At 35.2% G+C, this 26,812-nt stretch overlaps 1 protein-coding gene across 2 annotated transcripts in view; it reads right to left on the reverse strand.

Annotated features, from left to right (window-relative positions):
- LOC136029455 (zinc finger CCCH-type with G patch domain-containing protein-like) overlaps positions 1-26,812 on the reverse strand; it is a 58,776-nt gene that overhangs the window by 3,895 nt on the left and 28,069 nt on the right. Inside the window, exons 6-9 of one of the 2 annotated variants that reach the window (XM_065707867.1) lie at positions 23,485-23,663; positions 13,287-13,453; positions 10,464-10,584; positions 2,433-2,621 (exon numbers count right to left, since the gene is read on the reverse strand). In XM_065707867.1, the coding sequence (XP_065563939.1) occupies positions 2,433-2,621; positions 10,464-10,584; positions 13,287-13,453; positions 23,485-23,663 (656 nt within the window). Of the gene's footprint in view, positions 1-2,432; positions 2,622-10,463; positions 10,585-13,286; positions 13,460-23,484; positions 23,664-26,812 lie in introns of both variants that reach the window. The other variant, XM_065707866.1, reaches the window with a different exon arrangement.

Below are 26,812 nucleotides of genomic sequence, written 5' to 3' on the forward strand. Positions count from 1 at the left end.
TTGATTGGACTGCCTATAGTGAATTAAAAAAAAAGACAACAACAAAAAACCACATAACCCTAACCTTAGGCTTTCTCTTGTCTGAAGTATATCAGCCCCTTACGTAACGGAATTATTCAAATTGGCGATTACGCCAAAAAACAATAATGTAGGAATAAGTTAATTTGGGGAGACCTTCGCTAGCTAAGTGCGGTATTTGCCTTGAAAATGGCAAGCCTAATAGTAACAGAACCCTACATTCTTAATCCTTTTCTATATTTTCAAGTACCCGAAAATGCAAATATATAACAGCTTAGGGTAGGCGACAAAGAGTAAACAAAATTCGAATTTAAAATAGAAAAAAAGGTTTAATAGAAATCATAAGCTACTAGCATAACAGACAGTGTGGTGTTACCCATGGGAATTAGATAGTCAAAACAAGGTTAAATTTAAATTAAAATTTAAACTCGGGTTTCATTTAAAAGCCTAAATTTCTTTGGATTCATCTTAAAATTTTTTGAAAGTAGTTGTTTTGACTTTGTTTTGAGTGAATTTTTTATGCTTTAACACTACTTTATTCACTACAAAATAGTTAGCACTGGACTGGTATATCGGATATGGGCTAGTAAATATATATATATATATATATATATATATATATATATATATATATATATATATATATATATATATATATATATATATATATATATATATATATATATATATATATATATATATATATATATATAAAAATAAGTTGTCTGTGTGTGTGTGTGTGTCGAGTGACGTCATGTTTGTGTGTCGACTGACGTCATGTTTGTTGATTGACGAAATTACACACCGGGACATCGGGACACAAATGACGACCGGGACATCTATATACCTATCTATCTATATATAAAAATAAGTTGTCTGTGTGTGTGTCGAGTGACGTCATGTTTGTGTGTCGACTGACGTCATTTTAAGGATTGAGCTGTATGCGTCATGAAGTTGTTTGTCGACTGGCGTCATGTTTGTCAACTGATAAAATTACATACCAGGACACCGGGACACAAATGACGACCGGGACACAGGGAATATAAATGACGACCGGGAACCTCAAAGAGAAATTACAGACTAGGACACCCGGACACAAATCACGACCGGGACACAGGGAATATAAATGACGACCGGGACAGAGGGACACAACTACAACGGGGACGCCGGGGGCACAGGCGGGATACATAAATGACGACCGGGACACAGGGATTGTTCGAATAGAAATTACAGACCGGGACGCCGGGACACAAATGACGACCGGGACACCGGGACACAGGGAATATAAATGACGACCGGGACACTCAAAGAGAAATTACAAACTGGGACACCGGGGCACAAATGACGATCGGGACACAGGGAATATAAATGACGACCGGGACACAGGGACACATCATTAGAATAATGAGGTATAGATCTGAATACGGATTGTTTTTCCCATGGACAATTATATGTTGCATGTTCAAGAGTCAGTAAACCTGACAATCTATTTATATGCATAGACAATGGGACAGCGAAGAATATTGTATATTCGCGTGTTTTACGTAGTTAAAAATATATATATATATATATATATATATATATATATATATATATATATATATATATATATATATATATATATATATATATATATATATATATATATATATATATATATACATATATATATATATATATATATATATATATATATATATATATATATATATATATATATATATATATATATATATATATATATATATATATGTATATCTATTCACAGGTGGGACACAGGGACACAACTACAATGGCACGTAACTAATATGGCGCGTAACGACTTACGCACGCGGGGGGGCTTGGGGGGAAGCGCCACCCCAACAGCTATTATATATATATATATATATATATATATATATATATATTTGGTGGGTAGTTTAGGTGTACTCTATTAGGTTCTTATAATCTATGGACTGAGGCAGATAAAACTTCTACAAAAACAAAGTTTTTGAACAAAAATATTTTGGGTAAATTCAAAATTTCTTTATTTTAAATATATACAAAATAGCTAGATGGTTTTTATTCTCAACACTAGTGCCAGTTTCAACTCCATAGTTTTTTCTCTATAATATTTAATAATTTGAAAACCTAAGAACAAAGGTTTGAGTCCTGGTGTCGCTGGTTATTTGTTTTGGGAGGGGGGTCAATGGTGTGACTTTGCAAGCTCGGCCGGAGTCGACCCAGCTCTAAATGAGTACCTGGGGAAATCTTGGGGGAAATTACGGTAAGCGTCGGGTAATTTACCCCCAACCCCGCATTGCACTCTCGACCGAAGGCAACAAATCAGGAGATCAATACCTGCGCAACGCTGACCAATGGTCAGCATACGAAAAAGATTTTTTTCTATAGCTAACAATACAAAAATGGTCCACCTTGAATTCCAGAGCTCATTCTTGCGTTTAACACATCAAAAAGGGACTGAAAATGGTTTTCCTGTGCAATTTGTTTTTCAATAAACTTTTTGTCTTGTCTTTCTGCTATCATTTTTTGTCGCTTCAGTCGCGCTTCTACACTCAGTAGGCTTCTCCCCTTTGCTTTCTCCTTCATTTCCATACAGCGATCTGAAAAAAAGACCAATGAGAAAAAAAGACACATAATACAACAAAATGAATTATCTCTAAATGAACTGAACGCCAATCAAATAATTAAATGATATATTTTATCATATTTAATGTTCTATAAACACAAAAGACAAGGTTAAACGGTTAGGTGGCTATAGTTTTTTAACATTTTTTTTGTCCTTTCGGTTGTTGGAACATTTTTGTATTTTGAGAAAAAAGTTTCGATGTGTTGCCGGTTTTTCGAGGCAGTCTTATTTTTTCATAAAAAGATTTAGATTTGTAACAAAATAAAGTGGTTTCTACACATGCTGATAAACTAAAAATATGGTACATGCTGCTAAAAACACTGGCATACAGGGAATTAACCAGTGAAAGTCTGTGTTAGTAGACTAGAACCCCTCCTTCTAATAGCTTTCTAAAATTGAAAAGTGTCTTTAATACGACAAAATACATTATATTTCAATGAACTTAACTGTTTGTTTTGATATATTGCAAAATAAAGGCTAAAAATACGATTTGTTGTCTTAAAATCGTAGCCTAGTGAGTGATGTGATTTAAATACAATTTTTTTAGTAAATTTGTAACTCAGTAACCCCCTTAGAAAACGTGAGGCTTAACCTCCCTTCAAACAGAATTCCGGGTGCGTCCATGTTCCATGTTTATTTTATTTCCGGCCACTTCGCACGAAGTCATCCATAGAATGAAGGATCGTAGAAAATTCGAAAAGGCTTATTGAGTCGAAAATTGGTTCCATACCTTCGTCCCGAAAGGTATTGAGACAGACAAGACGAAGTTCCTTCAGGTGCTGCAAGGCTTCTCTAACACCTCATAGCGTATGTCATTAGAAAAGACAAAATAAACATCTGACAATAGTGAGACGCTAAGGGGGACTTAATGCCTGTTTAGTGAAATAGAGAAAAAAGAGCCAAAAATCCCGTTTTCTCTACTAGTTGAGCAGTGGCAGCGTCTCCGTTTATTAAGTGGCATTGGTTTTAAATTTTTTAAATTCAACGGTTTATATTATTTTGTTTGTGTTGTTTAACTAAAGCATAAAAATAAATGTTTATGCAAGTTACTACATTTTTTCCCAGGAGTATCTACTGTGTGGTATAAAGAAGTTGCTTAGCCAGTTTCTTGTGTCATGCTCGCATCCTTCGTGACCGAAATTGTATGGTGTCTATTATATAACCGACAAGTACAGTTTGAACTTTGGTTGCAGAGGTAGCTACAAGCTACAACCTAGTAATGGATCTATAACATCATTGAACATTGTGCATTTTCATTAAGGTTTCACTATTTGTTTATGCTACTAAAATATCAATGTAATTGACGCATTGGCAATAATTGTTTATTTAAAAACAATTTTACTAAAAAACTAAAACCAGAGAAGCAGAGAACAAAAGTTATTTCTTTTGTTGTTTCGTTTTTTCTTCGGATGAGAATCCTAATTACCTTAAAAACTTTTTTTCTTCCTTTATTAAACTTTATTAAAACTTCCACTGAAATATTTATCAACAAAGGTTTACAGATGGCGTGTTAATCACAATGATATCAAAATAAAGAAGCTGAACCTAAAGAAACGGTTGAAATGCGTTAACGTCAAGTCATCAACAAGGGTTAAAACAAAGACCCCAGTTTTAATAGCTATAGCGGCATGACTTGATTGCCAAGTAACGTCAATGAAAGCACTTCACTTTAGGACCTTTTACAGAATATGGGGAATAGTGCTATTCACAACAAAGTAAAACATCGTTTTATTTACCTTTTCCTCTTAGTTTAGAAACAATACACATTACAGGTCCAGTATTGCTATTCATTCAGTAAGATAGAACGGCGTTGGCCCTTCTAATCGTCTTATGCATGGACTAGACAAAGCCGACTCTAATCTTCACAATCTTGGCATAAACTTTCTAATTGCGCAAAATTTTTATAGCCCTTATCGGCTTAATTCTATAGGTGGCATGTTCCAGAACCGACATTATATATATATATATATATATATATATATATATATATATATATATATATATATATATATATATATATATATATATATATATATATATATATATATATATATATATATATATATATATATATATATATATATATATATATATATGTGTGTGTGTATCAAGACAAATACACACGCGGTTAATGACACCGAGCATGTGAGGAGTCAAAAATGAGCACAGTCACGCGCGGTTAGAAGACATGCGGAACGCAGTTAGAAGACATGCGACACCGAGCATGTGAGCAAGCCAAAATGAAAACGAAGAGCATAGACAAGCGCCGTTGGAAAACATGCGACACTGAACATGTTAGCGAGTTAATGATGATCAACCTGGAAAGCAAGAATCAAAACGGGTTAAAATTGAAAATGATAGCTATGATAATTGGGTTTGGGATTTTGACATGGATAAGCTCATCAATGCCTACCCTAACTTTGTAAAAAAAAGGGTATGGCAATATATATTTCAAAAAGACAAACAGAGGTAAAATGAGCCGAGCATATTGAAAATGATAGAGATAATAATTGGAATTTGGATTTTAACATGGATAAGGTCATCAGTGCCCACCATACTTTTGAAAATCAAAAACTTGGACTAGATAAATCGTTCCAAGAAAAAGAAGTTTTGTCCCACCATCGGAACAATTAAAAGAAATAAAGTTTCGGCAATATGTCTTTCACGATGACAGAAAACAAGCCGAGGCAAAAGAAGAAGTTTTTGTCCCACCACTCGAACAATTCAAAGAACCAAAGTTGGTCATCAACGCCTTCCATACCTTAGAGAATCAAAAACCTGGACTAGAAAGGTCGTTAGAAGAAAATAAGTCTTTGTCCCACCATCGGAACAATTAAAAGAAATAAAGTTTCGGCAATATGTCTTTCATGATGACAAAAAACAAGCCGAGGCAAAAGAAGAAGTTTTTGTCCCACCACCCGAACAATTCAAAGAACCAAAGTTGGTCATCAATGCCTTTCATACCTTAGAGAATCAAAAACCTGGACTAGAAAGGTCGTTAGAAGAAAATAAGTCTTTGTCCCACCATCGGAACAATTAAAAGAAATAAAGTTTCGGCAATATGTCTTTCATGATGACAAAAAACAAGCCGAGGCAAAAGAAGAAGTTTTTGTCCCACCACCCAAACAATTCAAAGAACCAAAGTTGGTCATCAACGCCTTCCATACCTTAGAGAATCGAAAACCTGGACTAGAAAGGTCGTTAGAAGAAAATAAGTCTTTGTCCCACCATCGGAACAATTAAAAGAAATAAAGTTTCGGTAATATGTCTTTCATGATGACAAAAAACAAGCCGAGGCAAAAGAAGAAGTTTTTGTCCCACCACCCGAACAATTCAAAGAACCAAAGTTGGTCATCAATGCCTTTCATACCTTAGAGAATCAAAAACCTGGACTAGAAAGGTCGTTAGAAGAAAATAAGTCTTTGTCCCACCATCGGAACAATTAAAAGAAATAAAGTTTCGGCAATATGTCTTTCATGATGACAAAAAACAAGCCGAGGCAAAAGAAGAAGTTTTTGTCCCACCACCCAAACAATTCAAAGAACCAAAGTTGGTCATCAACGCCTTCCATACCTTAGAGAATCGAAAACCTGGACTAGAAAGGTCGTTAGAAGAAAATAAGTCTTTGTCCCACCATCGGAACAATTAAAAGAAATAAAGTTTCGGCAATATGTCTTTCATGATGACAAAAAACAAGCCGAGGCAAAAGAAGAAGTTTTTGTCCCACCACCCGAACAATTCAAAGAACCAAAGTTGGTCATCAATGCCTTTCATACCTTAGAGAATCAAAAACCTGGACTAGAAAGGTCTTTAGAAGAAAAATAAGTCTTTGTCCCACCATCGGAACAATTAAAAGAAATAAAGTTTCGGCAATATGTCTTTCATGATGACAAAAAACAAGCCGAGGCAAAAGAAGAAGTTTTTGTCCCACCACCCAAACAATTCAAAGAACCAAAGTTGGTCATCAATGCCTTTCATACCTTAGAGAATCAAAAACCTGGACTAGAAAGGTCTTTAGAAGAAAAATAAGTCTTTGTCCCACCATCGGAACAATTAAAAGAAATAAAGTTTCGGCAATATGTCTTTCATGATGACAAAAAACAAGCCGAGGCAAAAGAAGAAGTTTTTGTCCCACCACCCAAACAATTCAAAGAACCAAAGTTGGTCATCAACGCCTTCCATACCTTAGAGAATCGAAAACCTGGACTAGAAAGGTCGTTAGAAGAAAATAAGTCTTTGTCCCACCATCGGAACAATTAAAAGAAATAAAGTTTCGGCAATATGTCTTTCATGATGACAAAAAACAAGCCGAGGCAAAAGAAGAAGTTTTTGTCCCACCACCCGAACAATTCAAAGAACCAAAGTTGGTCATCAATGCCTTTCATACCTTAGAGAATCAAAAACCTGGACTAGAAAGGTCGTTAGAAGAAAAATAAGTCTTTGTCCCACCATCGGAACAATTAAAAGAAATAAAGTTTCGGCAATATGTCTTTCATGATGACAAAAAACAAGCCGAGGCAAAAGAAGAAGTTTTTGTCCCACCACTCGAACAATTCAAAGAACCAAAGTTGGTCATCAATGCCTTCCATACCTTAGAGAATCAAAAACCTGGACTAAAAAGGTCGTTAGAAGAAAAATAAGTCTTTGTCCCACCATCGGAACAATTAAAAGAAATAAAGTTTCGGCAATATGTCTTTCATGATGACAAAAAACAAGCCGAGGCAAAAGAAGAAGTTGTTGTCCCACCACCCGAACAATTCAAAGAACCAAAGTTGGTCATCAATGCCTTTCATACCTTAGAGAATCAAAAACCTGGACTAGAAAGGTCTTTAGAAGAAAAATAAGTCTTTGTCCCACCATCGGAACAATTAAAAGAAATAAAGTTTCGGCAATATGTCTTTCATGATGACAAAAAACAAGCCGAGGCAAAAGAAGAAGTTTTTGTCCCACCACCCAAACAATTCAAAGAACCAAAGTTGGTCATCAATGCCTTTCATACCTTAGAGAATCAAAAACCTGGACTAGAAAGGTCTTTAGAAGAAAAATAAGTCTTTGTCCCACCATCGGAACAATTAAAAGAAATAAAGTTTCGGCAATATGTCTTTCATGATGACAAAAAACAAGCCGAGGCAAAAGAAGAAGTTTTTGTCCCACCACCCAAACAATTCAAAGAACCAAAGTTGGTCATCAACGCCTTCCATACCTTAGAGAATCGAAAACCTGGACTAGAAAGGTCGTTAGAAGAAAATAAGTCTTTGTCCCACCATCGGAACAATTAAAAGAAATAAAGTTTCGGCAATATGTCTTTCATGATGACAAAAAACAAGCCGAGGCAAAAGAAGAAGTTTTTGTCCCACCACCCGAACAATTCAAAGAACCAAAGTTGGTCATCAATGCCTTTCATACCTTAGAGAATCAAAAACCTGGACTAGAAAGGTCTTTAGAAGAAAAATAAGTCTTTGTCCCACCATCGGAACAATTAAAAGAAATAAAGTTTCGGCAATATGTCTTTCATGATGACAAAAAACAAGCCGAGGCAAAAGAAGAAGTTTTTGTCCCACCACTCGAACAATTCAAAGAACCAAAGTTGGTCATCAATGCCTTCCATACCTTAGAGAATCAAAAACCTGGACTAAAAAGGTCGTTAGAAGAAAAATAAGTCTTTGTCCCACCATCGGAACAATTAAAAGAAATAAAGTTTCGGCAATATGTCTTTCATGATGACAAAAAACAAGCCGAGGCAAAAGAAGAAGTTTTTGTCCCACCACCCGAACAATTTAAAGAACCAAAGTTGGTCATCAATGCCTTCCATACCTTAGAGAATCAAAAACCTGGACTAGATAAGTCATTAGAAGAAAAATAAGTTTTTGTCCCACCATCGGAACAATTAAAAGAAATAAAGTTTCGGCAATATGTCTCTCATAATGACAAAAGACAAGTCGAGGCAAAAGAAGAAGTTTTTGTCCCACCTTCTGAACAATTCAAAGAAACAAAGTTGGTCATCAATGCCTTCCATACCTTTGAGAATCAAAAACCTGGACTAGATAAGTCGTTGGAAGATAAAGAAGTTTTGTCCCACCATCCGAACAATTAAAAGAAATAAAGTTTCGGCAATATGTCTCTCATAATTACAAAAAACAAGTCGAGGCAAAAGAAGAAGTTTTTGTCCCACCATCTGAACAATTCAAAGAAACAAAGTTGGTCATCAATGCCTTCCATACCTTTGAGAATCAAAAACCTGGACTAGACAAGTCGTTGGAACATAAAGAAGTTTTGTCCCACCATCCGAACAATTAAAAGAAATAAAGTTTCGGCAATATGTCTCTCATAATTACAAAAAACAAGTCGAGGCAAAAGAAGAAGTTTTTGTCCCACCACCTAAATAATTCAAAGAACCAAAGTTGGTCATCAATGCCTTCCATACCTTAGAGAATCAAAAACCTGGACTAGAAAGGTCGTTAGAAGAAAAATAAGTCTTTGTCCCACCATCGGAACAATTAAAAGAAATAAAGTTTCGGCAATATGTCTTTCATGATGACAAAAAACAAGCCGAGGCAAAAGAAGAAGTTTTTGTCCCACGACCCGAACAATTTAAAGAACCAAAGTTGGTCATCAATGCCTTCCATACCTTAGAGAATCAAAACCCTGGACTAGATAAGTCATTAGAAGAAAAATAAGTTTTTGTCCCACCACCGGAACAATTTAAGAAAGAAACATTTGGCGAAATGTCTTTCGTAATGACAAAAGACAAGTCGAGGCAAAAGAAGAAGTTTTTGTCCCACCATCTGAACAATTCAAAGAAACAAAGTTGGTCATCAATGCCTTCCATACCTTTGAGAATCAAAAACCTGGACTAGATAAGTCGTTGGAAGATAAAGAAGTTTTGTCCCACCATCCGAACAATTAAAGGAAATAAAGTTTCGGCAATATGTCTCTCATAATTACAAAAAACAAGTCGAGGCAAAAGAAGAAGTTTTTGTCCCACCACCTAAATAATTCAAAGAACCAAAGTTGGTCATCAATGCCTTCCATACCTTAGAGAATCAAAAACCTGGACTAGAAAGGTCGTTAGAAGAAAAATAAGTCTTTGTCCCACCATCGGAACAATTAAAAGAAATAAAGTTTCGGCAATATGTCTTTCATGATGACAAAAAACAAGCAAAGGTAAAAGAAGGAGTTTTGTTCCACCACCTGAACAATTAAAAAGGACACTAATTCTAATTTAAGGTCTATTTGGACGTCATGGCATCAAGAAAAGGCTCAAATTGTCAGCGTTCAGAAGACAAGCCACGGTGAGAATCCAGTTGTAGTTGTGTAGGTTTCCATTAATCTAAATAAAACAATCAGATGGTTTTGACTGTTCTTGATACTTTAATGAGGTACACCATGGCATAGAAATACTATCATATATACGAAGTTTAAAACTTACCTAAAATATTTTAAGAATACAAAACACTCGCTTCAACCCTTTTCTTCATGAAAATCCACGTGCAAGGGAAAGATACAATAGATGGCCTTTAAAAGTAAGAGAAAAGAAAAGTGCAGTCACTGCAATATTCTATCGCCTGCACACCCTTCACTCTTAAGCACTCTCAGCCCTTTCCTACATTTTTATGGTAAAAAAAAAAAAAACAATATAACGATAGGGTGTGAACGCCCTGAGAAATATAATTACCTGGCTTCCCGTTAGAATGTTCATCCGCAAATCGTGATTTTCTTTTTGTTTTTCTATTAGTAATTTTTAAGTTTATTAGAATGCAATTTTTGGAAGCTGTATTATTCACCCTGATTCTTTCCAATACATTTTAAAACATACCTAATGATCTTCCAGGTGGTAAGACAATGGCTTCAACGGGTTCTGTTCGTCCTTCTCCACTTTTTCCCAAACCTGAGCCCATAACGTAACCAAGTCGTGTCATCATTTTGGATCCAAATCCCTGAAAATAAGACACACACAATATAAACATAATATATTTTATTCAAATACGGCATTGCAAATTCAAAAATTGCAGCGTCAAAGCTTTGTAAAAAAAAAAATAACAGAAAACAATCATTTAAAAGATTTTACAAGTCACAAGTTACCAGATTTTAGAGGTCACCCATTGTTCATTCAGGGTTCTTAACGCACCCTATTTTTTTATTACTTTTCCTTTTTTTACCTCCATGGTATGAAAATAAAAGCACCATAAAAATGTAAATATTCAGCTAAATATTTGAAAAGTTAATATTTTATATTTGGATTTCTTTATCCAACTTAATATTTTGTATGACAACCCTAAAATTTCTTATTACTTTCATCTGTTCGAAATATTCCTAGTTCTTCTCTTTTTTTCAGAAAAACCTTAGAAGTCTGTTCAGTTTCCCATTTTCTTTGGACAGTATATTGCGCTTAAAAGTTAGCTACAGTACTTTTCAATTGCGTACTAGAACAGAACCTCTTATTAGGAGTATGAAAGCCAAGAAGGACTTGACGGCCCAAAACATTTTGTTCAGTTGTTTCATTTGTTTTGTTTTTTATGTTATAGAGCCAAATACATAAGCCAGTTACATAAAGCCAAATAGTTCTATTTCAGAACATTAAAAGTCACTTATTTAATAGAACTGAAAAAAAAAATACTAACCCATCAAACCTTATTTCGCTACTGTCAAACACAAAAATATGGATGGGTCACAATAATAAAGCAAAATCACGATCCAGTTAAGGGCGACACAAGATCAAATTTTCCTAAACTGGCTCAGGAGACAGCACTGGCTATACATGAAGCAAGAAAAAACAAAAACAAATTTTTTTAACAGTTTTTTTTTTTATTTGTCATAACACCAAAAACAACAAAAGAACAAAACAAGCCTGGTCGATATTTACCATCTGTGATTAACTAAAAACGACACATATTTCGAGATAAACTTAGTATTTGCAAAATCACCAGCCTTAAAAAGAAGAAAACCACGATAATAATCATGATTACAAGATAGAGATGAATACATTTTTTAATAACTAAATTTTCAAATTCCAAATCAATTTCACTAGTTTAAAATATTATTTTTCGTAACTTTTCCTTCCAAACTGTTTTATTCAAACATATGAGAAATTAAAGCCTAAACGTAACTTTGAAAATGAAAACTGTTTATTTTTGAAGCAATAATTTTGATTTTTACACATTTTACTTACCTTATTTATACATTAGTTGAAACCAATGAATTAATACAATATTTAACAATTGATTTGCTATAAATTTCAAAGGCGTGTGTTTAATAGGAAGAAAGTATGGATAAAAAAAAATTTCCAAACAAAAATTTACTTGAAACTGGATTGACTGTTGATGATATTAATTCATGAAAATCCCAGAAAATTTCTTACCTTTTGAATTTCAAAAGTAAAACATTACTGAAATTCTGGTTTTTAGAAGGTAAAAGAGATGATATCCCTATACTTACTTGAGAAATATCTTTTAGTTTTAAGCTTCAATTGATTATTTATTTAGATTTATATCGTTATAAGTTTTATCTATTCATCCATAGTAGTATCTGTTATCTTTATGTTCATTATATATTCATGAAAATCCTAGAAAATTTCTTACCTTTCGAATTTCAAAAATAAAACTTGACTGAAGTTCTGGTTTTTAGAGGGTAAAAGGGGTGATATCCCTATACTTGTTTGTGAAATATCTTTTAGTTTTAAGCTTCAATTGATTATTTATTTAGATTTCTATTGTTATATGTTTTGTCTATTCATCTATAGTAGTATCTGTTATCTTTATGTTCGTTGTAATTATTCATTTTAACTTGTTCCTTCGGATTTCATTTATTCATTCATAATGGTTTGTGTTCTTTTGTAGTTTGAATTACTATATGACTTTATTTCTGCTCGTTTTCTGTTTTTTTAAAAAATCTACGCCTTTCTGGAATATATTTTTTTGGGGAACTATTGTTTAAATTAGTTTCTTTTTGTGTTTAAACTCATATGTCTTTATTTTGATTAATTGTTAAGTATTTGTAAAGCCTTTTCTATTTTTTTTTTTTTTTTTTTTTTTTTTTTTTTGCTTAAGAACTAAAATACTAGATTATTATTAAAAATTGTGGCAAGATTTTGATGTTTGGTCACATTGTTTAATCTACCGTAGTTCTGAGCAATATTTTTAATTAAACAGTTCTTTCTACTATGAATTTTTACTATCAAGTTGGATGGCGAGGCGACTTTTACTGACATAGACTGGACCAAAAACAAACATATTTTCTTATCTTACGTAATGTTGAAGCAATACTTACCCTTCTCCTGTAGGCTCCCTTGACTATACAACATCCTGATCCACCACTTGAATAAAATAATCCTTTCATATTCTCTCTTGCTGTAACTGTTCACTTGATATAATAAATACACGTCAAAGAGATCAAACATTTCGTGGTAACGAGCTGTAAGTAAGGAGCGACTTAACCGAAGGAGAACCAAAAACAGAAGAGAGTTTTGTTGCCATAAAGGTGCATAAGGAAACACCTATCGGTATAAATCACTTCATATGAAACTCCTTGCTTTCGTGAAAGGTATTTAAGAGAAGGTGGCATCAGTTCCACCATCTCCCCCGAACGAAAGTAGCACGTAACATTAAAAATGCTTAATAGTATTCGACAAATGAAAACTAACCTTAGTGTGTTTTTCCCATTCACCTAAGGCGGAATTAGCAACGTTGCCAGATAAGAAATTCGTTTGAACAACTTCATTTTCTTCTTCCTCTTCTCTCTGTACAATTCGATCGTCAGTAGGGTTCAATTCGAAATCACTTCCGTCATCACTAGCTTCTTCTCTCACTACTGTTTCTAGGGAGGAAATATGTTTTATTTACGAACATCAAATATAACTGGTATAATGGAGCTAGAACAAACTAGACACCAATTAATACGGGAACGACATTTTTGAAAGGGGGTTGCCATACCTGTGAGTTCGGGGTAGTATTAGAGTTATTAGGTTTGAAAATTAAGGTTAAGAATGCTAGGACAACTAGATTTGGAATAAGTAAATAAGAAGAAGTGATGCAAGGTAATGTGTGAATCGCTGAACAGAATGGCTTCACTTACTTGGCTGAGATTATTAGTAAAGATGGTGGCTATAGAGAAAAGGTAAAACGTAGAAGACTAATAACGCGGATATTTCGCCTGTATCTAAACTAGGCGTCCTCAGCGCAGGATAAAAAGCAAAAACACTAAACTAAAAACAAATAAAACCACCACCAATAATTGTAAATACAATTGTTGCTACTGATCCACGTAGGGAAAAGAAGCTATTGGAGTTACTTCAATGAGAACATCAAAGCAACCCATTTTTATCTTGTGCTGAGAACGCCTAGTTTAGATACAGGCGAAATATCCGCGTTATTTTTAGTCTTTCATCTCTTTTCTCTCTACTGGCCGCAGTCTCGTTTGAGTTTTTTTTTGTGGAGTTTTATCTCTCTTTGTTGTTTGTTGTCATGTCGGGCCAGTTCAGCTTAAGAACTTTCAAGTGGAAGAGCCGAGTTGCAGGATGTTTTTTCACAGTTAAAAAAAAGCTTGGAAGAATGAGAAAATAATTATGCGAATGAAGATGGGAATATTGGAAGAAATAGTAAAGGGAACGACCAAATATGGCTCTGAAGTTCGCACTTGGAAAGGCTGGGGAAGCTTTGCTGAATTTTTCACAAAGGAATTGTCTAGGGGCAGTGTCAAAAGGTTGTTTGACAGACTATTAATCAAACAATAAGCCTTAAGAAAAATGTGGTTCATTCTCAATGACAGGCTAAATCAATTACAGGCTAAGGAGGCAAGGTCATGTTTTTACGGAGAGAATGACAGATTACCAAAGATTGTGCTTCTTGTCCATCCATCTGGGGCCAAACGAAAAGCGGGTCATCATAAACGGAATCAAAACAGACTATAATAGAGGATCAGAGAAATCTCGAACTTTACGAGAGGTATCTCGAACTTTACGAGAGGCGTAAGAAATAGAAGCATTGAATAGATTGGGTTAGAGGAGGAGCGTGCTCAACTGTGTTGACCTGAGGTTACATGGTGCTTCAGTGTTGTTAGTTGTTGGTGTTGTAGTAGCACTAGTCATCTGGGTTAACAACATCATAAAATATTCTGTTGTGTGATTGCCTCCAGGTAGCCAAACAGAAGACAGCTTCTCTGAGCTTGAGTGCTTCAGAGCGGGTTGAGTGGGGTGAGTTGTGCAAGCCACCGGGTTCAGACCTTTTGAGGTTACAATCACCTTAACTGGGATATGTATTAGATCATTAACTATAATTTAGTCTGGAGTGACACCGTCTCAGAGGAATTTTTTTTGATTGTATCTCTCTGTACGTGTAATGGCTAGACAATTTAATTGCTGGGATTATGTATTTTTCGTAGCCATGTTGTCAAATTGCAAAATGTGAAAATATTCTCTGACGAGGACCGATTAATAGAATACCATCTTTCTTTCTTTCTTTTTCTGGTGTAACAATTTTGCATGAATACGGTATATTTCTCTTGTTTAAAATTTATATAATTAATCACAACCTTGCCCACCTTGGCTTTTCTGTGGATATTTTATGGGTTTAGATTTTTTTTTTCTTGGTGCTACAAAATCAAGGGAAGTAATAATAATAATAATAATAATTTATTTATGCCCTCTTTACATACAAAAGGTGCACATAGAGGAGTATGGAAAGAAAACTCAAAAATATAAAACTTACACTTCTAATGAAAATCAGTAAATCATAATAATAACATAACTCATAAACATAAGTTATAAAATAGCACCCATTAACATAGCGCATAAATATCTATTTTATTACAGAATTACGTAATACGTATATATATATATATATATATATATATATATATATATATATATATATATATATATATATATATATATATATATATATATATATATATATATATATATATATATATATATATATATATATATATATATATATATATATATATATATATATATATATATATATATATATATATATATATATATATATATATATATATATATATATATATATATATATATATATATATATATATATGGATTACGTAATACGTAATCAATGCGCATGTTCGTAAAAATCTCAATAAAGAAAGAAGTTTTTACTCCATTTTATTTTTTCTGGAAAATTTCTGGGTCCTTCTTTGGCTCATACATGGATAATGGGTATTTCCATCCATGCATGGATTGATGGATGATGGAATAATTTCAGGAAAATAGTTTGTGAAGTCGCTGATAGTGGCCACAGCACAGCTAAAAATATTAGCGAAAATGCTTCATGTTTAATAGAGAGAAAGAGAAGTCTAGTGCCCTTTCCAGGGTCAAAGTGGTCAGAAGGAACTACTCCACACCCCATATGTCCTATTTTCCCGACATGCATCCAATTTAAATTTTGAGATGGTAATTTTATATAAAAATAGTCCAATTATCATATAGCAAGGCTTTTGGGTTTGATACAAACTACCAAAGCCTGGGAGCGAGGGTTGTATGTTATGCCCAAGGTTTTTATGGAAGGAAAGGTTGTTTAAATTTAGAGGTGCTTTATTTGGTTGATAAATAGAGTTTCTAGTTCCCTTTCGAGAATCGAGAGTGATGGAGGGCAACATACCCCCTCCCCCCGCCCGACAACCCCTCTTTTCACCAAACGTATCTGATTGAAACTGTGAGATAGCGATTTTGTTCAAAAAAGTCCAAAGAACATATAACAACGCTTTTAGGGCTGACACAACCCCCTAGCACCCTGGGGATAGTTTTTAATTTATGCCCTGGGGGTATACAAGCTTTTTATAGAATGGTTAATCGTAAAAACTTTAGACGGGGCCCATTTTATTTGAACCTGTAAGTTATAGTACGCTTTTTAAGAGTTAAAAGTGATTTGAGAGCAATCAGCCCCCCCCACACACACACACACAAATAACCGTGATTTCCCGAAACAACTCCAATAAAAATTTGGAGATAGCAATTGTGTTCATCGCATTTAAAAGGTCTGAAAATGATGTCTGTGAGGAAGACACCCCCCCCCCCCCGGAAATGTTGCAAGTTATGCCCAGGGGGCATTTAAGTTCTTGATACAAAGGGTGGTCGTATATCTACTCTCCCCCCCCCCCACACGTCGTGTTTTTCCGAAATACATCCAATAGAAATTTTTAAACGGTCATTTTATACAAAATAGTCCAAAGATTATATAACAAGGCTTTTGGGGTAGATACAAACCATCAGAGCCTAGAGGCGCAGGTTGCAAGTAAAGCACCTGGGGCATTTAAGGTTATTAAGGAAGGGATGATTGTAAAAACTTTAAAGGAGACTCATTTGGTTGAAATTGGAAGCTTTAGTTCCGTTTTAAGAGGTGAAAGTGATGGAGGTCAACTAGCCCCCACCCCAACAACCCCTCTCTTCACTAAATGCATTTGATTGAAATTATGCGATTGTCATTTTGTTTGAAATAGTCTAAATAACATATAACAGTCCCTCTAAGGTTGACAAAGCCCCCCCCCCCCAGAGCCCGGGGCACGAGCTTTAATTTATGCCCTGGGGGCATATAAGGTTTTTCTAAATGAGTGGTCGTATAAAATTCAAGTGGGTCTCATTTGATTCGAAATTAGAAGTTATAATGCCCTTTATAAGAATCAAAGTGATTTGAGAGCAACCAACCACCTTTATTCCCCCCCCCCCCACACTCACACCCATAACTTCCCAAAACTAATATCCATATTAAGTTTTGAGACGTCAACTTTTTTAGCATTGTCGAAAGGCTAAGTAATTATGCGTTTGGGCATCCCCCCGAGGCCTCAGGGCAAGGGCTATAAGTTATGCAATTTGTTCACTGATTACGTATAGTATATGTTATTGAGAAAAGGTATGGATGTTTAACTTCCACTTTCTCAAAATACAAAGGGCATTACGACGAGTCTTCATGGGAATGTTGATGGAAGTGTTGAAGAAAATCAAAACATGTTATATGTATATGGGTTTTCAAAAGGGTGTAACTCAGGAATGACTGAGTATATTAATTTGGAACTTTTAGGAAATGATAAGGAAGATGATCAACTGACCAAAAAGGCAATATGTGCACGCTACTACAACCGCTGCTTCTACTGCTACCACAGCTACTACTACTACTACTAATACTAAAGCTACTACTTCTGTAGCAAGTACTACTAAGGCTGAGGATATTGAAAAAAAATATCAGAGGAAACGTTGAGGGGAAAGTTGAAGAAAATCAAAAAATACTATGAGTGTACAGATTGCTGATATGGGAGTATCAGCAACATCTTTGGAACAGCCTACCGTAATAAGAGGAAACTTCAGGGGCATCATGATTGGGATGTTTAGTTGAACAAAACGCAAAATATACCTGCTTCTACTGCTATTATTACTACTGCTACTACTGTTATTACTAATACAACACTAACACTGCAACTACTTCTACTGACACCGAAACTACTGTGATAATAGTACTACTAAGGCTAAGTCTATGAAGGTAAAATTTGAGAGGATATTGATGGCAAATTCAAACTAACAAAAGACATTATGTGCATTTAGATTGTCAAAGTAGCGTGTCATGAGAATCGATTTGTGTATTAAGTTGGAACTCTCAGAGAATGTTTAAAGGAGAATACCAATTAACTAAAAGTCAATATGTGCATACTGCTACTAATACTACTACCACTCCAACATTTATTAGTTCTACTACTACTACTATTACTATTGCTCCAACATCTATTTTCACACAGCTACTTGTAAGGCAAAGAGCATTAAGGTGAAAATTTCAAGAAGTATATGAATATACAGGCTATCAAAAGGGCGTATCACCAATGTCATAGCAATGGCTAATTGTCTTAAGTTGAGTAGTAATACTACTGCTGTGACTACTATTACAACTATACCTGAGGGTATGACGGCAAATTTTTCAGAGAACATTTCTGAAAATTTATCTTGTATGGATGACAACGTGCCATCCGTAGTCAGGTTGTCAAAAGGGCATATCAGCCATATCTTAGGAACAGTGTCATGTGTGAAATTAAAGCTTATAAAGACAATACTTGCATCATAATACTACTGCTTCTGCTCCTATAACTACTACTACTGCTACTATTAGTATTATTTCTAGTACTACTACTGCTACTAAAGCTAAGACTACTACTATTAATTCTACTCCTACTGCTACTACTATAACTACTGGTGCTACTACTACTGCTAATAAACCTAAGAGTAAATTTTGGCAATATTGATACTGTGTTGAAATAAATCAAAACACACTATGAAAACTTCATCGTGTGTTGAACAAGGATGCTTTGTACATATTGCTGCTAATGCTACTGCAGCAACTACAAAAGCTAAGGGTATTAAGGTGAAGCTTCCAAGGAATAGAGGCAAATGTTGAACTAAATCAAAACGAACTACGATCATGTAGATTGTCAAAATGGTGACAAAGCAATATCACAATAACAGCTTACATAATTAAGTTAGACCTTTTAGGGTAAGTTGTGACGGACTTTGAACTAGCCAGAAGACACTACGTATATACTTTTAATACAACTTCTGAAGTTACTATAACTAATGACACTAAGGGCGTTAAGTTGGAACGTTTAGGGGGAGTTTCAATGAAACGAAAACTATGCGCATGCAAGTATTAAAGGGGCATATACGCCCCTTCATAGAGCAAACACATTTGCACTTTATTGAAAAAAATATATTTTATATGTTTTCACTTTTATAACTTTAATAAACCAAATATTATTAGCATTTTAAGAAATAAATATTAGCATATGTATATTAGACTGACAATTCACATTCATTTGTATTTTCCAGTAAAGTGCAGACTATGTTCTTGTCTTGGGAAGACATAGGGGTTTTGATCATTACTCGTGTTAATTTCCGCTCGTTTTGAGTTTGACTCCGTTATTCATTGTAATTTCTGTTCGTTTTGGGCTTCATTCATTTATCGATGCTTATTTATGGTACTTTTACGCTTGGCAGGTTATTTGATTCTGTTTTGCTTTTTTTGGTTTAATGGAGTTCTTTACTTTTCTTTGAAAAACATATTTTTGGAAAAAGTTTTTTTGAAATTAATTATTAGTAAAGATGGTGGGTGCAGTGAAGATGTTTAAAGTAGAATAGCAATAGCTGAGGTTGTTTTTCACAGTTGAAAATAATTGGGAAGAATAGGCAGATAAGACTGCAAACCAAGATTAGAATATTAAAAGCTACAGTGATGACAGTGTCAAGTATGGTTCGAAGTTATGGGCGCTCCGAAGAACGGAGGAGAATTTGCTAGATGTTTTCCAGAGAAATTGTCTATCGATTGTTATGGATACCGGACTGACCGAACGTATATCAAACATTAAGCTGTACGAAAAATATGGTTTTCAATCCCCCTTTTTAAGGCTATAATGAGGGAAAGGACGAGATGACTAGAACACGTTCTGCGGATGAAGGATGGAAGATTACCAAAGACAGTCCTTGTCAACCAACTGGCTAGAGCCAAGCGAAAAGCAAGTTGTCCCTGAATGGAGTGGGAGTATGAGGTAAGAAAAGATTTTAGTGAAATAAAACTCCCTGGGAGGGTATAAAGAGGGAGGCTCGAACAGACTGGGATGGAGGTGGAGCATGCGTAGCTGTGTTGGCCTCAGGCGGCTTCATGATTTATGCAGCTAGTAGCAGTAGTAGTAGTAATAGTATACAAAGACAAAATTATTTGTTTTGAATACATTCAATCCAAGAGCTGTTCACTAGGAGTCCTAACAGCATATTAGGTGCACTGTCTGGCCTGGCATTACACGACAAAAAGCCAATGCTTATGAAAAATAAATTAAATAACTTATGAAAAATAAATTAAATAACTTATGAAAAACAAATTAAATAACTTATGAAAAATAAATTATGAAAGATACAAAGCAGAAATAGAAAACTCTTTAATCCAACCGGTTGCTTCCAGATTAAAGATGTTATTACAACTGTCTTTTCGATTTTGGCCTATGCCTCCCCCCCCCCCCTAAAAAATCGAGAAAAACTCCAATCCTTTATTATGTCTCTAGCCCGTAGTAACCAAAATTTTTAAAACACAATTAAAAAGAAAAGAAATTTGTCAGGTGATGAAGAATCGGCATTTAGAGCATATTCACGAATGTTGACCTCCTGTCTGAATCCAAACCACCCAAACCTCTTCAGCAACAGTACTACCTTGCGAAAGGTATAGATCTCTTCTCATCTAACTAGGCATGAAAATACAACACTGATTTTAAAAAACAGAACTCAAACGGTGCTATGCAGATACAGAAAACTGAAAAGAAATTCTAGTTTCCAAAGGATCAGCCAAATTTTGTTTTTAGCATGTTCGTCTGACCACTATTAGAATATACATGTCCTGCTTGTCATTTGTCCCTGACAGAACAAGAAAGTGATTAAATTAAGTGCGTTCACAGCAGACGACTACAAATCACCTACGGAAGTTCCCCGTAACCTTACTCTTTTTATCTAAAAGCATTTCAACTGGGCCAAATTTTTGTAGGTAGAGATCAACTTTCCATCACCTCCCTCTGTCACTCTTAGATCTCGACTCCTCAGAGAAACGGCTGTGAAAGACCAAAACTGACACCGACTAACTCCAGGTCACAGCGTTATTCTGAATGCTTTGCGACAAGTTTGGTTAGGGCTTTTAATAACTCGTAACTTGTGCGTTTTGACAAAGAGTATACAAATTTTTCTTGTGATGACCGAATTATAACTATTACAATACTTTATATTTTATAGCTAATTGACTGACTAAAAGGTGCCATTTTTGGGCCATGCCTTTGAGAGTTTGTCTTGTTTACAATAAACGATTTGATTGAATGACTTGATGACTATCATTTTATTTAATCTTAATGATAAAAGTTCGTTGCATAAACACATTTGTAGGTATAACAAAAAATAGCCTGAAACCCTAAAAAATACTGTCAGATAGAAATAAAAACTGAAATATTGGAATCGCTGAAGGCGAAAACCCTATTTAGGAAAATCTCACCTAGAGTATCAAGGAAAATCACTTTTTCACGTGTAAGAATTAAAAATTCCTACCACCACTAAAAACGCAACGTTACCCAGTAGTTTCGAAAGGAGCTTAATAGGCGACAAGAACTCACATTTTGAATCTAGGGAGCCATTAACTCAAGATGAAAGTACCCCCATCCAAGGAAAAGTCTACCAAGACGCAAGTTCATCTTCTGTTTTACTTTACCTACGTTGTGGAGCCCTATGAAATCTGCCCGTTTCTGTTTTTCTAATGGAATCAATGCCTCTCTTGTTTCTTGTGTTTGTAATACCTAGGTGTTAATCGAACTGTTGGATGACTTTCTGATCAAAACCTTTTGAGATCAATCTCTGAGGCGTGGTCCCAAATTTAACTTTAGTTAAATTTAAATTTAACAAATTTAACATTAAATCCTCGTTTTCATCTGATATGAAAACAGCCCGTCTCATATGTGATCTGTTGCGTCCTCTGTGATTCTTTCAGTAGAAAGCACGATGTATCTTGGCTTTCTAATCGGTTAATGTATTTGTCAGACGTGTCAATTCCTGATCCTGATAACCATTACTGCTATATTTGCATTACTGCTATATTTAGCAGACTGCTATATTTACTGCTATATAGCAGAATTACTGCTATATTTGCATTCATAGTTACACAAAAGTACACTTCAATTAAAATCTTTTTGCATCTCTTTTCAATTCATTTGTTTTTCGCCATATTCTGCACATTACCATCTTAGAATTTTTTAGTCGGATAACGGGAGAAATAGTTCATACTTCTACAGGTTCACTAAATATCTGCTTCAACTCCCCCCAAGAACCCGGAATTCAAGAGTGGCTGACCTTGAAGAAGCTGTACCTTCATTAAATGAAACCCCTACCAAAAATACGGTTAAGATACCTTCGTGACCCCTACTAGTGTGGCATATGTAGTAGAGAGATTTTATATAATTTCTATAGAATTTGTTATTATTTATTATAGATTTAAGCGCAGTTCCTATTTATTCGCTATGAAGTTTTCTCGTTTACTGTTTTCTTTGCTTTTCATTGAGCGTGGTCTTTACTGTACAAAAGATTCAGAAATGAACAAAAAGTGCAATAATCGAGAGGTATCGAAAGACCAAGGAAAAAAACAAAAACATTACCATCTGCTCCCCAGCACTACCAGTGTGTGTGCCCAAAGACAGCAGATAGTCCAAAATACTAAATAACGCTTAAAAGCTTAAATAAAAGCTTTTTAAGATTAAATAAAGCTTAAAAATGCTAAATAACGGAATGGGTCGATCATTAATGGATTCTCACAAATGCATTTGTGTGGATCACAAATGCAAAAGAAGTAAATATATCAGCCGTTTCTGCTTAATATGCCAAGACAATTTTATTGAAACCGACAACGTATGATGAGGACGGTAACAACAATCTGATCATCATTGAGTACAGTTAACTTAAATAGAAGTTGTTAATAATAATAAAATAATATAGAATAATAAATGACATATATTATAGAATACAGAATAGAATAATAATGGTGGCTGATAAAAGAAACAACCAAAGAGGAAGAGGATGAATTTTTGCGTCCAAACTTGCCACGAACAATCATGAAAGATAGACTGTAGAATATAGAATAGTATAAATAGAATAATAGAATAGTATAAATATACTAATGATGGAGGCTAACAATAGAAGCAACCAAAGAGGAAGAGGATGAATTTGCGTCCAAACTTGCCACGAACAATCATGAAAGAAAAGGGATTCTGGTGAGTGGCTCAACATCGTCGACAGCATATTTAACGAATCCAGACCAGTAACAACTTACCTAAAGGCCAAACATCCTCCAAGCCAACTTCATAATCTTGATTTGGATAGCTATCATAGACAATGATGAGGCGATTGTTTTCTCCAACTGATTTTACAGCCGCATTATACCATAAATCATTTTCTTCGTAACGGCAAAGGATTTTACTCAATTTAGTAATACCCAAAAAATTTGGCTCTCTGAAAATACAGAAGGCAAGGTAAGTTTAAGCACTTTTGTTGTACTTCCAGAGGCACCAAGAAAGAATCGAGAGTTATCCTCCCGCCACAAGCATATTTTCCCACTCGGGATGCAGAAGTATGCTAGGAGAGCTAAGACCTGACTCAGATGCATGGCGTAATATTTTCTTATGACAACTATAAGAAAACTATTCGAAAACGATAGGAAAATTATTACTAAATATGAAGCTATTGATTTTAGTATGTCGTTTAAGACACTGTCGGATAAGCTGTCAAGAAGTGCTTTTGTTTTTTACTTTAGGTTCTTATCACAGTTTTACCAGGCTCATGGCATAGCCCAATTTTATTTTCTTACCCTTTTGTAACTTTTCTTCTCTACCTTTTTGTTTCTTTTTTTGCTGTTGTTAGTTCTTATTTTGGACTAACCTATTCTGTGTTTTGGGTAAGAAGTACATAATTGTTGTTGGTAAAAAAGGTCTGTCAGCCAGTAAAAAAAGTTGTTAGGTCTCACGTAGAGCTGTAGTACACGTAGGGGTATAGGCCTTTACACGTTAATAAATCATGCATTTCATCCTCTCCTAAGCGCTGTTTAAGGAGGGAAACTATTAAAATCCTCACTTTTTTTACTTGAATCAACTGACATAGATTTGGGGAAATAAGTATAGGAATAAAAAAACGGATTTTGTTCAAGTTCGTATTATTATTTTCAACGGTTTTCTATTTGAATTCTAAGAGCAGCAACTTCTCAGATGATTTGGGTATAATGTTATATGAAAAAGAGCCATCTATCTATGCACCATCTACAACACCACCTCACTGCAAACGTGCCAACGGTGATAATATGAATTTTAAATCATAGTTGGAATTTTACATGTAAACCGTTAGAAAATATTGCTGCTTAACGTTAAAATTACAAGATTTATGTGCCAGTCCATGAAAGCTAGTTGCTTCAGATAAAATTGGATTGCCTAAATGATCATGGTCGCAGACTTGCGTTTCCCCACAACCCTCAACAAATTTCCCCTAACATACCCAACAAATTTCTTTATTTCTAATTGCCAACTCGTCGATAGAATCATTGGGTGATTTACATTGCACCGCCGCGAAACTGACTTATTTGTTGTTTTAATAAGTGCAACCATAGCTGCGCCTACACAATCTTCCGCACCCAATGTCTCAAATACCTCTACCAATTACATGGTATTACTAGCATCTCTTTGCACATGGGCATACGAGAATGCAATGGCTTCATGATCTTTAACACGATTCGAGTTTTATGCATCGCATACATCAATAGGTTTAACTTTGATGTCTAAAGCCACCTTTGTCGCTCTACAAGAACGAATTCTGAAAATTCTTGAAACGCAAGATGGCATTGTCATCCAAAGCCGTCTCAACGGAATGGTACCCATTCAGTGGACACTTACAGTTTCTCAAGTGGTGTTTTAACTTTAATTCAGTATGAAATCTTGACAGACACATTGGAAAATAAAAACATTCACCCCGATGTGACCTTTTCCCTCCGTTAAAGACCGACTAATATTTGTAATTGGGCAAAATGTCCAACTGAATCAGAGTCTTTGGCAGGCTCGTGAAGAAGCCATACCAAGTGTTGCATCGATTCAATGGACGAAGCCCTCACTGAATATGTTACCCCCTTTTTATCTTTAAGTTGTCCCACTTCATATCCTGTATCGTATTGTAAAACTGTAACACCAATCTTTACATGTTCATTAGCTCTATCACAAATGTCTATCCCCTTTAGTGTTACAGGATATTGCCCCTTTAAACTATAAAAAATCTACTTTAGGAAAGTCTGCCCCCTCTTCACCCCCATTAACTGTCGAATCGTCCAAAAGTGTCTTAGTGGCGTCATTTTTCAAGGGTTTATGGGCTGCGACAAGGACTGCGTACTTAAAGCACTCTAGGCCCGTAACCAAGGAATCTGCATTACATTTTATAAAAGGCTTTTCCCCCTCCCGCCTGTTAAAACAAATTCCCTTTTAGATTTAGTAACGACAAAATCCAAACTTTCAATTACAAAAACCACTGAATTGCTTCTCATCTCATTGTAGTTTCCCGGACTGAGAAGGCTAGTGCCCTTATTAATAGTCAGAATTGATCGGAAGGCAAATGCCCCTCCTGCAACGCCCATTATTTCCCCAAACACTTCCGATCAACATTTTGATATAGCCATTTTCTTCAACGAAGTTGAAAGGTCCGAAAATTATGTCTTTGAGGATGAACCCTCCCCCTCCACAGCCCTTAGGAAAAAGGTTGTATGTTATACCCTGGGGGTATATAAGGTTGTTATACAAAGCACTGTCGTAGAAAACTTTAAAGGGGACTTGTTCAATTGGAAATTGAGAGGACTGGTACCCGTTTTCATAGTCAAAAGTGATTGGAGGGCATCTAACAGGCCCACGCCCACCATTTCCTTAAACACATCCAAACAAAATTTTTAGATAGCCATTTTGTTCAACGTAGTTCAAAGGTCCAGAAACTGTCTTTGAGGATAAACAAATCCCCCAAGCCCTCAGGAAAAGGGTTGTAAGTTATGCCATGGGGGTATATGAGGTTGTTAGAGAAAGCACGGTCATATAAACATCGGAGGGGGCACAATGGATTGGTAATCAGAAGATCCAGTACCCTTTTTAACAGTTAAAGTGATCGGAGGGCAGCTACCTCCGCCCACACGGCGAATGTTGTAAGTTATGGACTGGGGGCATATAAGGTTTTTAAAGAAAGCGTTGTCGTAGAAACTTCAGAAAAAGCTCATCTCATTGGACATTGAGAGGGCTAGTGCCCTTTTTAATAGTCAAAAATGATCGGAGGACGAATGGCCCAGCCCCCGCGCCCCTCATTTTCCCAAACCCTTCCGATCAATATTTTTGTATAGCCATTTTGTTCAACGTAGTTAAAAGGCCTGGAAATTGTGTCTTTAAGGATGACAACCCACTCACAGCCCTCAGGAAAAGAATTTGAAGTTATGCCCTTGGGGCATATATGGTTTTTATAGAAAGCATTGTCGTAGAAACTTCAAAAAGGATTCGTTTGCCTGGAAAATGAAGGGACTAGTGTCTTTTTTATTAGTCGAAAGTGATCGGAGGGAAAATGTCCCCCCCCCCCTAAACCCATCATTTTCCTAA

This window comes from Artemia franciscana, chromosome 7 (genome assembly GCF_032884065.1).
Source record: "Artemia franciscana chromosome 7, ASM3288406v1, whole genome shotgun sequence".
Taxonomy (NCBI): domain Eukaryota; kingdom Metazoa; phylum Arthropoda; class Branchiopoda; order Anostraca; family Artemiidae; genus Artemia; species Artemia franciscana.